At 30.5% G+C, this 12,921-nt stretch overlaps 1 protein-coding gene and 1 long non-coding RNA gene across 8 annotated transcripts in view; one reads left to right on the top strand and one right to left on the bottom strand.

The window, feature by feature from the left end:
* LOC122499052 overlaps positions 1–12,921 on the bottom strand; it is a 174,458-nt gene that overhangs the window by 48,623 nt on the left and 112,914 nt on the right. For all 7 annotated transcript variants that reach the window (XM_043607111.1, XM_043607109.1, XM_043607116.1 and 4 more), the window contains exon 3: positions 9,106–9,578. In XM_043607111.1, the coding sequence (XP_043463046.1) occupies positions 9,106–9,402 (297 nt within the window). In that variant the 5' untranslated portion in view covers positions 9,403–9,578. The remainder of the gene's footprint in view (positions 1–9,105; positions 9,579–12,921) is intronic.
* The window catches only part of LOC122499053, a 100,346-nt gene that overhangs the window by 21,814 nt on the left and 65,611 nt on the right, over positions 1–12,921 (top strand). The window lies entirely within an intron of this gene.

Here is a 12,921-nt window from a genome sequence, read left to right as displayed (position 1 = left end):
ATCCACCCTGGCTATCTCGATCAGCCTCAAAGAGCATTGCATTGGGTACCGAGAAATAGACATCCGAGAAATTTTTTTTAACCAATACAATGCTGCTCTGAGGACCGAATACGACAATGGCAATCTGCCTGTTTCCAGACGTAGAGCGTAGTTAGGAGTATTTTTAGGCAACTGAAGCAAGCCCTTCAAGAAGGATAGCTGCACCCGCTCCAAGAGGTCATCAAGACCCAAGCCCCAAGTTTCCATTCCGTAAAAAAGGTTACTGCATATTAGACTAATGAACAACCTTAAAAAAGTAGACCACGAATCAGCCCCGGAACCATGAATTACCCTTAGAGTCGCACCTATTGCTGCGGTAGCCGAATCTATATTTTTCTTTGCAGCTTCCCAGAAAGTACAATTATTTTTGAAAATGACACCGAGATACAAATATTGATCGACGACCTCAATCCTACTGTCTCCAAACTTAAAAGATTTAAATCGCTTCACCGATGAGTTGTTACCTCTATGGAATATAACAATTTTAGTTTTTTGTACATTGACATTTAATAAATTGCGTTGACAGTATAAATGTAAGGCATTTAGTTTTCTCGATAATTCTACGGGTGTATCAGATAATAATACCAAATCGTCAGCATATGCTAGCAGGAGGACCTCCAAAGCACTGTTAATAGATATGCCCCGACAATCATGTTCAATTAGAAAATTTTCCAAATCACTCAAAAATAGGGAAAAAAGTTGTGGACTTAATACTTCCCCCTGCAAAACCCCCCTCGTAACTCTAACAAAATCTGTTTGTCCATTGGCACAGAAGATGCAGGCGGAAGCATTTTCATAAAAGTTCTTAATTATTTCCAAAAACTTAGAACTGAGGCCTAATTTTTTTAATTTTAACCAAAGTAAATGATGAGATACTGACGGGAAAGCACTTTTAAAATCAATGAAGACCGCGTAAACAGCCTGCCTAGGAAATCTGAGGTGGATTTGTAATAAGGATGAGAGAGTAAACAAATTGTCGAGGCATCCCCTTCCCTTTCGAAATCCCGATTGAAACTCAGGTAATGCATTGTACTCCTCGCACCAAAGAAAAAGTCTTTGAGAAAGAATTTGCGTAAAAACTTTAGCTATGCAGTTAATCAAGGCAATAGGCCTGTAATTGTCGACCAAGGATTCATCTCCCTTTTTATGCAACATTAAAATTTTTATCTTTCCCCATGATTTTGGTACCTCTTCTTTACATAAAATTTTATTGAACATTTCTTCCAGATATATCAACCAGTTTTCCGGAAGTCTTTTAAGAAAATCGTAGCCAACTCCGTCACACCCTGCTGATTTCGCGTCTTTACATTTTTTTAAACTTAAAAGAATTTCATTCGAAGTTACACAACCATCAAGCAGGGGGTGAGTCAAAAATTCGTCCGGTAAGGGAGTGAAAGTTTCCGAGGAGAGAGAAAAGGCGGCATGGAGGTAGTCCTGCCAAGCGTTGCTGTCAATGCTATTTGAAGCTTTCGGAAAGCGTCGAAATTTGTTAATCAAAGACCAAAATTTTGAAGAACACCTGGCCGCTGCCAGCTCATCGGTTTGGGATTTCGCGTACAATCTTTTTTTTGAGAGAATCATACATTTATAATCCGCTTCTGCCACTCTGTAAGTCTCACCCGCAACATTGTCAAAGTTAGAGATTCTATACAGATGATATAATAGACGAGTATTTTTTTTCATTTTGCGACATTCAGTATCAAACCAGGGTTTGTTATGAGAAACAATTCTTGAAACGGAAACAGCAGGAGAATACATGTTTAATTCAAATGCGGCACTTTTAATTGTAGAAATTAAAATATCATTCATATCACTGATCTCCCCATCAACTTGTGCCACTTCATCTTTCCATCTTAAAATATTTCTATAGTTCACTAAATCTGAATCTTTAAATCGAAGTTTAGACATGCCACCTTGTGATTCCCTACAACTAGAAGATGTTGGTTCTAATTTAAAGATATCGAAGTAAGTTACAATTGGAAGATGGTCAGAGCGAGTGGCAATTTGCAAAACTTTAAAATCGCAAATAATGGGTAAACCGCTAAAGGAACACCACACATGGTCTATTACACTTTTTCCCAAAATGGAGTTAAATGTAAACTGGGCAGGGGAGTCACTGCGAGATCTTCCATTACATATAAAAAAGTCGTTGGTTTCCATAAATAGTGTTAAAGTTCTTCCTCTTGAGTCCATAAAATTATCAGTTGACAAACGATTGGGAGAGAAAAAAGTATTTGGGTAAAAAATATTATCATTGAGAGAATTGAGATTGGCAATTCGACAGTTAAAATCGCCTCCGATGAAAAAAGGGAAATGTGGAAAGGACGAACGAATAGAGTTAATTACAATGAAAAGATCATCGAGGAAACACGATAAGTCGCTGTCGGGAGTAATGTATACTGTACAAATGACGAAAGACATATGATTTGTGGTTACCTGTAGAATGATATACTCTTGCTTCGCTGCTATTAAATTAGTTGAATAAAATTTCCCACTTAACACAATCGCAAGTCCCCCACCAGCTCTTCCCCTCTTCTCTCTCCTAACAGCCGGGGAACAGAACACCAGCAAATCCTTGGAAAATCTCCCCGAAAAACCGCTGGTAGACTCCGCCCAGGTTTCGCAAAGGCACAGAATATCCCCCTCTTTGAAGGTAGTCTTGATGTCTTCCAGATTCTCAGCACCATGCAGATTCCAAAAAATTAGCCTTTCGAGATTTATTGAATGAGATGAATGATATGTATTACTGAGCCCGGGATTAGCATATGGACTAAATAATTGTTAAGCCTTCTGAGATCGAAGCTCTCTCACGGTCTTCGTGGTTTTGGGCGTGTCTTCTGCGTTCCTGAGAAAATAATCCATTGACCTATTAGGAGTCTCATCTGCTAGGGATAACTTTTTTTGACGGCCCGGTTTATTCGCCTTCTTCGGAGGAAAATCATCTCGTGGTTTATCCTGCTCTGCTGTGAAATCAGTTTCTTTCGAAATTTTATTGAATCTGGGGTCATCATCCAACAAACGAACTCCATCCACAAAGATACTCGAGTTTTTCATAGTGGCTGTGATTCCTGCTTCCTTAAGAGTATGGATACGACTTAGCATTTCCTTCCTCTTTTTTCTTTCCTGAGGGGAACGATCATTTGCGATAGAAATATTAAGATTGCGGAAATTAGTCACCTTCGTAAATACAGTTTTGACCCACCGAGAAGAAATAAATTTAACTAAAATGGGACGATTACTCATTGTTTTTCCCAGTCTATAGACCTCATTCAAGGCCAAGTCTGGTATTGTTAAACCAACACTTTTAAAGGTCGAGGAAACGACTGAGAACAAATCACTATTATTTTCATCGTTGTCGGTTAAATTAAAAATTAAAATGTTTTTCGCTCTTTCCTTTCGCATGAAAAATTCAAGATCACTTTCCATAGAATTAATCTTGTCCGTAAAAGAACCCAGGTTTTTTGCTACATCAGCCGATGCAGCACAAGATGCATTCACGTCCAAAATCAACTTTGCTTGTGAAGCCGTTAATGCTTTAATCTCGGTCGACAGTTGAGTGATGACACTAGCAAGATTGGACTCCATGATCAAGTGATATTCTGCCACTCCGCACAAACAGAAAGGAACACTCACAAACAAGACCAGACACAATTAAAAAAAAACAAAAACCACGAAAACTGCGTGAAAATGTATACAGAATAAAACGAATCATTAAATTTACAGAGCGTTTATAAACACGTCAGTCCATGACCGTGGCTCAAGCCAAACCCCCTCTCTGACCGTATATAACATCAAAGCTCACACTTCTTTGTAAAGTCAATAAAATTTTTTTTAATTCAACAAAACTTGTTTCATCAGCAAAAAAAAAATATATTGCTCTTAAGAAACGATTTTCGTTTCGAATATAACTTTTTGAAGAAAAGTCTTCGATTAAAAATTGTGTTGATTCATTACAAGTTCTCTGAAATACAAATATAAAAAAGTAATAAAATTCTTCGCTACAATTAAACTATTTTCGTAAATCTGATTTTTTAAAATTACTTTTATAAAATGATATACTGCAAATATAAATGATAACTTGCAGGGCTCGAATACTCCATAGGTCTATAAATTTCGTAAAAGTCCGTAAATTTGCTTAAAGTCCGTAAAAGTCAGTTTTTTTTTAAAAAAGCACTGCAAAAAGAAGTATCTTAATTTAAGATGTTCTGGTAGTCATTTCTAAGATGTTTTGGTAGATACTTTTTAGTTACTTGAAACATCTTAATTTAAGATGTTAAAAGTATCTTCGTACACATTTTCTATGGTATTTTTTAGGCAAAAAGTTTTGAGGTTAACTATGGGCTCTTATGGAAAACACTTTATATGTATCTTAGTTTTTAGTAACTTACACTTATGGCGCATCTTACGACTCTCAAGTAACTTATCGCTATAAACATCTTATTGCAACAGAAACATCTTAATTTAATAGATACTTTAAAGAGCATACAAAAGTATCTTACTTTTCTAAGATGGAAGAAATATCTTCATCACTGCTAAAACGTATAAAGCATCTTAAATATCAGTAAGATGCTTTATAAAATATCTTATTTTAAGATGTAAGATACCATTTTTCCATCTTACATCTTATTTTCAGATATCAAAAAAGACACCTATTTTTGCAGTGAGGTCCGTAAAGTCCGTAATTTGATTGAAAAAAGGACGAAAAGTTCGTAAATTATACGATATAATTTGGAGAGTTTTAGAGAAATTACAAATGATTGCAGAAATTTAATTTCATTTTTTTCAAAAGTAATAAAATTCAATTATGTTAAAAAATTTAAAAAAAATTCTGGTCAAAATTTCAATTATCTTTAAAAATAATAAAATTCTTCTCCAAAATTCAATTATTTCTAAAAATTTTCGTGAATTCAAACAATGATTTTCAATATCTAATATTTTAATAAAATTTTCCAAAAGAATTCAATTATTTAAAACAATAATTGTTGATATAATTCTACACTGAAAAAAATGATATTGTCGATTTTGTCATACTCTTATGGTTATACGTATTTCTGTTCTTCAAATACAGTATTGGTGTTCTTTACATACATATTACTGTCTCTCACATACATATAACTGTTCTACACTGCGTATGGCTGAAACAGCAATACTGTATGGCTGTTCCATATCCTCCAATATTAATGTGTGAGAATTGACCATATTTATTGGCAGTACCATAAATATATTTTTTTCAGTGTACGCAAACATTTAATTATTATTTTCTTATACCCATACAGCACATGATATTTCCTAAATATTTCCTGAATATTTCACTGAAAGATTGAAATATTTCAGTGCAAGGTTCTTGAAATATTTCTGCAAACAGGAAAATGTCCGCTTCTGTGGAAATATTGACGCGAAAGTTGAGAAAATATTTCATTGAAATATTCCTGCAATATTATACATAAAGATTCTGCAATATTGTGAAAATATTTCGGTGGAAAAAATTAAAAAATTTGTTAAACACCTGAAACCAATAGGAATTTTCTGAAATATTTTAAAACCCATAGGATATAGTAAGCCAAAAACTACTGCGCAGCTCATCTACAGGCCATAGAAACTGAGTTCGACCAGTGCGCATCATTTCAGTTGAATATTTCCAAAATATTTCAATGAAATATATTCTCAACTTTTGCCTCAATGTTTCCACATAGGCGGACATTTTCCTGTTTGCAGAAATATTTCAAGGACCTTGCACTGAAATATTTCAATCTTTCAGTGAAATATTCAGGAAATATTTAGGAAATATCATGTGCTGTTTGGGTAGAGGAGAACGGGGCGAGGCAGCCAAGACGTCACATTTTGGTTTGCGAGGCAGTTATTTAAATAGGTTTTTTCAATTTTAATATCGCGTTAGAAAGCTTGTCTTTTTGGCTAAAAAATCGCCATAGAACATTTTGACGTAGGTTGCACTTAAAAATTTCTACAACTCTTTTCCCAAAGGACCACATTTTGGCATATTTGCAAAAACGTGGGGTGAGGCGGCCGCAACTATTTTAATAGTTAAAAAAACATAACTTAAAGTTAAAATTAATGAAACATAACAAGGTAGTTGTACTTAACTTACTTTTATTTTGTTAGTAAACTTCAAAAATTTACATTTGAATAATATTATAATAATAACATTAATTAAATTCAATTTAACATTTTAAGGAAATATAAATTTGTTATTCTTAAAAAATGGTTTATAAAATTCAATGTTAACTTTAAAATGTATTGGAGTAGGAAAAAAGAGAAAACATTTAGAAGAACCAATAAAATCAACACAAAAAGACGAAAAATTTAGCGTTGGCTGCCTAACCCCACGAGTACTTTTTTAAGAAAACATTCACAAAACCCGTAATATTAAAAATATCGCAATTCTATTAACACCATCGTCTTCGGCACTAAATTCTGCATTGAAAATCACTATACAAGAATTTTATTCGTGTAACTCTATTAACTAAAATCACCAAAATAACTCTTAGAAAAGTTACATCCAAAAAGTCTGTTTTCATACATGATACTGTCATTGCTAAACTGCTGCAGCAATAATGCCCATCTGTTAGCAACTAAAGTAAACTACCATAAGCAGTCTACATTATCAATAGCGCACGATTTGAAAAAATTATGCGGAGATAAGAAGCAATTGGCTGCCTCGCCCCGTTCTCCTCTAAATAATAAAAATTTCACAGAAATTCAATTATTTTCAAATAAAATTTTTAAAAGGATTCAATTATTTTCGTAAATAATAAAATTCTTTTTAGGAATTCAATTATTTTCATAAATAATAAAACTCATTGCAGAATTTCAATTAATTTAAATACAATTTTAATCGAATTCCTTGAAAAATGTAATTATTCTTAAAAATTTTATTATTGTTTCTCAAAAGAAATCAATTATTTAAAAATTTGTTGATAAAATACTATATGAGATTTAAATTTCAAGAAACATTCAATTATTCAATAAATTATTTTTTTTGTATTTAAATAATTGAATTCTAGTAGAATTTTCTAATAAAAATTGATTTGAAAATGAATTTTAGTTTAAATTTTAAATAATAATTAAATATTAAAAGCATTATAGCGTAAATTTTTTAAATAATTAAGAGTTTGAAAAGCGTTTCAAAATATAATCTTTAAATATCTGAATTTTGCATATTTTTAACTTCTCAAAGAACTTTTTCAAGAATTCTTAAAAATAATGGATTTATGAAAGAATTTTTGTTAAAAGCACTAAAAACTAAATTTAATTTTGGAGAAATTACAAATTATTGCAGAAATTCAAATATTTTTAAGAGCAATAAATTTCTTCGCAGAAATTTAATTATAGGTATTCTAAAATAGTAAAATTCTTTTTAGAAATTAAATTTTTTTCACAAATAATAAAACTCATCGCAGAATGTTAATTATTTTTAATACAATTTTAATCATATTTCTTGAAAAATGTATTTATTCTTAAAAATCTTACACTGTAAAAAAAGGGAGTTAAATTTCAACTCCCCCGGGGGGTCTATAAAAGTCGCACCCATTGGGGAGTTAATGCCAGGGGAGTTAAATAAAGAGAGTTAAAATTTCACACCCAAATGCTAACTCCCGAGTCCGTTAACTCCCTAAATTTTTTACAGTGTATTAAAATTCGTCCAAAGAATTTAATTATTTTAAAAATCATTCAATAAATTATTTATTTTTGTACTTAAATAATTTAATTCTTAGAAGAATTTTGTAATAAAAATTAATTTAAAGATGAATTTCAGTTAAAATTTTAAATAATAATTGAATATTAAAAGCAATATAGCGTGAATTTTTAGAAATAATTGAATTTTGAAATAAATTTTTTTTTAAAAAGTTTAATTGAATATTTTTTTTACATTATTAGAAGTTTTTATTTTTTAATATATATTTAATTAAAGAATTTATGAATAATTGAAAGTAGAAATATTACTATTTGAATTAGTGACTGATTTTCTGCTTCTAAATCATTTATATTTTTAACTAATTCATATTTAGAGAGTAAACAAATGTATTTGAAAATTCTTAAAAAAACTTAATCGAAAATTATTAAAAATAGTTGATTTAGAGAAGAATTTTAGTTAAAAATTCTTGAAAATATTTTTGAAGATATGTATTTATTGCTCGTATTTACTAACATCAGTTAATAAATAGAATATTATTTTTATTGCTTATTAAAAATTGAATGTCCGCTTTTTAAGAATTTTTGTTTGAAATTTAAATAAAGACATTGACCAAAATAATTATAGTAATTTTATTTAGTTTTTCTTTCTTTATATCTCATTCTTCTTTTTTTCTTTCTTTTTCCATTTTTTTCCTCTTTTCTCTAACTTGTTTCTTACTTTTTGAATTTCGAGGCTTTTCATTGATTTCTGAAATTCCCAGACGTGGACTAATATTGGCCCAATCTTGCGGTGGAATTGCTCCCCCAAGATTGGTTCAATTTTACGCGAAATTGTATATTTTTTTCGTAACCGTATACCATTGAATGGGCGGGAAGAAGTTGAACAGAAAAATTTCCACAAATGAAAATGAAACCTACTTGACTATTTATACCTTATTTACCTTGTACCATTATAATTTTTGTTTTACTACTTTCTCTATATATATATAAAACTAGAAAGCTTGGGCGAATTGAGAGCAGTGTTTTTTCATCTGCAAAACGCGATTACCGGGGAAAATGAATTGCTAAGCCGAGAATTGTGGATTGAGGACTGCGGTGGGAGAAAGGAAGACGAATAAGAAGAAGAGGAGGAGGAGGAGAGGAATGGTGGATTATTGAAGTGTTCTCATTTTAAGAGGACTCTGACTTTGCTATAACGTATCTCGTACATTTTGTGTTTCTTTTTTATTTTTTACTTTCTACGTGAAAATTACACGAGATAGAGTTCGTTGGTGGGGAAAAGGGAGAATAAAAAAGAAGAATGAGCAAAGTATTGTGAAAGAAGACGAGGGATGGAAAAAAACGCACAGAGACAAGATGAAGGGACGAGGGAGGGATGAAGAAGGATCGATATGAAAAAGAAGACTCACTCACCGACTTGAGTCCGCCCTCGAGGGCCATGAAGGCGAAAGCTCCGAGTAACGTGTAACCAAGTACGAGAATGCAAACGCCAAGACTCGCAAGAAAACCTGGTGTTTTTGTTGACGTTGAGTTGCTGCAGCTGCAACAACAGCAAAGCAATTCCGCGCCACCACGAGTTCCACCACCAGCACCACCACCTCCTGTATTTGAAAGTTTGATTCTGTCCGTTCCTGATGATGATGAAATTGACCGATTTGGCGGACAGCATCTCGGCGCACGTTGATAATAATCGCCGGCCACGTTCTGCATCGCCGATTTCTTTTAGGATTGTGTTGATTTTGTGCTGGCGCTGCAATTGCTGGCCGCAGTTGCAGGGACCGCTGCATGTGCAGTCGCCGCAGCTGCAGCTGCAGCTAGCAGCTTTTCTAGCGACCACAGATCTCCGCTGTCGACCTTTTTTCTTCCTCCATTGGCAGTGTGCGATTCTGTAACATAAATATTTCATTCATTTTTTTCTATATGAATTATTCGACTTTTTTATATTTGAAAATAATTTTATTTTAAATTTAATTAGGGGAAAGGCTTGCAGGTTGTTATACCTAAGCTTTTTTGTTCATAACTCATTAAAAAAAAAATAATTAATAATTTATACGAACATACCATCGGAAAGAGGACCTAAAAAGCTACAAATTTGACCTACAGATAATTCAAATTGTCAAAAAATAAAATGTTTACATCAAATTTTAAAAATGATGTAAAATCAACGTTTCGAAATTTAGGCTTGCAGGTTGACCCACCTTGAAAAATTGATAATAATATGGAACAACTCCTATAAATTTATTAAATTTCACTTACATTTAATGTTTTTGAACATTAAATAAATTTTTTAAACAATTTATTAATAAATAAAATTTTTTTTAAATAAAAAATATTTTTGAAAAATAAAATTTTTTTTTCAATTGAAAATTAAATGAAAAGCAAGATATGTGAAAAAAAAACTGAAATTTCGGAAATCGTGTAAATTTACTTCAAATTATCATTGCGGATTCGCATTTTGGACCTGCAAACCGTAAAGTGAGTCAACCTGCAATTTTGAACTCAATTTTTAAATCGAAGAAAAAAATATTAATTCATGATATTTTAAAAATTCCTTTTGGATTATCAAAATTGATTAAAAAAGCAACTCAGAAAAAAATTGTAACTTAAATTATCCATCAAAATATTTCATTTGTAAGCAAATGATAAAGTCACATTTTTAATTCTTCAACTTTCCACAAGTCAATTTCAGAATTTGTTTTACAATAACATTTTTATTGCTTCTTTTTGCTCCAAAAGATCATAAAAAGTAATAACTAATCATTTGACAACAATATCAGTCGCGTTTTTAATTATGGCATTTCTACAATAAAAAATAACGCAAGTGCGACAACCTGCTAGCCGGACAACTTGCAAGCCTTTCCCTTATTATTCTTGAAAATCAACTTTTAAACAATTTTAATTGGAAATTTTTGAAATTATTAAATTAATTTTAATTTTTTAAAATTCAATTATTTTAAAGATTTTTAATTACATATATTTCCAAAAATTCAAATGCAGACAATAAAAATAATAACATTAAAATTGTTGAAAATCATTTTTAACATTTTGGTTAAAAAAATCATGTTCAAAATATTTCATTAAAATTCATCAAAAAATGAATTACCTTTTTTTAATAATATAAAAACTCTTTTAAGAAATTCAATTGTTTTGGAAAAATTACATTAAAATATTTTTAAAAACTACTTAATTCTTAGCATTTTTTTATATAGTAATTATTTCAAATTTAACTGTCTTCGAATAAAGCAAAAAAGAATTTACTTTTTTGGACTTGTTAAAATTTTGGAGAAATCATGGTCATATTTATAATTAAAATTCTTCAAAAATTTTATTATTTTAATTTTTGAAAATATTATACCTTAATAAACTTAAGAAAAAACTTGGACAGTTACAATTATTATAAAAAATTGAATTTTCGTATTCAAATAATTTAATTCTCGAAGAACTTTTAGAAAATTATTTAAAATACATAATTGATTTAAAGATGAAGTTTATAGTTGAAAATTATATAGAAAATAATTGAATGCGGGAAGGGTTATAATTGTAATTTTTTAGAAATGATTAAATTTCATAAATTTTCTTCATTTTCCGTAAACTTTCATATTTTCCTGTGAAAAGAATTTTGTCAGGGAAAATAATTTTAATGTCAGTAAATTGTCAGGGAAATGTCTGGGAAATTGATAAACTGAATCTTGTGACCACCCCCGTGTAGAAATTTAGCGTGGAAGTGTATGAGAAACTGTCCAGTTGCGCTAGATTCAATCTAGCAACTAGATGGGAAAAATGGACAGGCTTGAACGAGGGATGTAACGCTAGCAACGTCAAGATTTTGTACAGTTATTTTGTCTAGTCCTTGTCTAGTAAAATAAATCATTCCTAGCCAGTTCCTGGATATTAAAATAAGCAGTTTCTACATACTGGGCATAATTTTTAGGTTTATAAATAATAAAAAAATATTTTTCAACTTTACTCTTTTGTTTGTTTAACTTTTAAACAAACAAAAGAGTAATACAAAAGTATTTGTTATTATCACAATTTCTCTTACAATTATTTTTGAAATTAATTGTAACATATTTTGCTACATTGTATTTTTTCTTTAAAACACAAACACATTCACTATAAAGATTCGTACTTGTATACCGATAATAAAATTAATTGTATATTATATTGTTGCAATCACAAAAAATTCACTTAAAATTACCAAAGTTTTATTCCCAGGAGGAAAAGTCGGACGAATGTCGGAGTTTACAACCGCCTGGGATCCGCGCCCGTGCGGACCGCCAGTACCGATGTTTTGTACCGATTCGGATCCCAAAATTCAACCGGCGCGGAACAGAATCAAGTTGAAGTCCACAACGTTGATCAACGAAAAAGAATTTTTCACTAAGTAAATTAATTAAAAATTACGCAGCAATATTGACACAAAAATATTTAGAAAAGAAAGATTGATGTTTACGCTTTTGATAATAATTATTTTACAATCAAATATTCAATTAAAAATAATACTTGATTGCATTAAATAAATTTTTTTCGTTGATCAACATTGTGGACTTCAACTTCGTCGGAACAGATTAGGCTTCGACTTTCGGATCCGCCTTTCTACTTTCGTCAGTACTGGCGCGGTACTGGATTTGTTCCGCCTGCGGATTTCATTCTTCTACGGGCGTCGGAAGAATGACGGATGTTAGGTCTGTACTGGCTCGGTGCTAGGGCGGATCCGACTGCAGATCTCGTCATTTATTGTTATAGTTCACATTATCAGTATAATCATAAATTTATTTTATTATATATATCATAACTAATTAATTATTACAATAACTAATTGCATTTATTATAATATTATTATTATTATTTAACCAATAAATAAATTAATTGTATTGATGCAAAGGAAGAATATAAAAAACTTAAATTTTTCATTATGTTTATAAAAATCCAACTTTATTAATGTGCAATTAAATAAATAATTTTTAATAAATAATATATTAACTTGAAAGAAAATGTGTTCAATATATAATAATACCTACAATAAATAACACAATAACACATTAAATAAATATATAAAAAACAGATTATTAATTAATTAATTTATTGTTAATTAATTAATAATCTCTTTTTAATTTAAACAATATATCAAGTAATTATTTATTGACACTTTTCTGCAAATTAAATAATTAAAAAAATGTGTTGTGCATTCAAATTTCATTCAATTATTAATAATTAAGTAATAAAATA

Source organism: Leptopilina heterotoma, unplaced genomic scaffold (assembly GCF_015476425.1).
Source record: "Leptopilina heterotoma isolate Lh14 unplaced genomic scaffold, ASM1547642v1 Lhet_163, whole genome shotgun sequence".
Taxonomy (NCBI): domain Eukaryota; kingdom Metazoa; phylum Arthropoda; class Insecta; order Hymenoptera; family Figitidae; genus Leptopilina; species Leptopilina heterotoma.
Note: the sequence above shows the minus strand (reverse complement) of the source record. Positions and strands in the feature narration are given on the sequence as shown.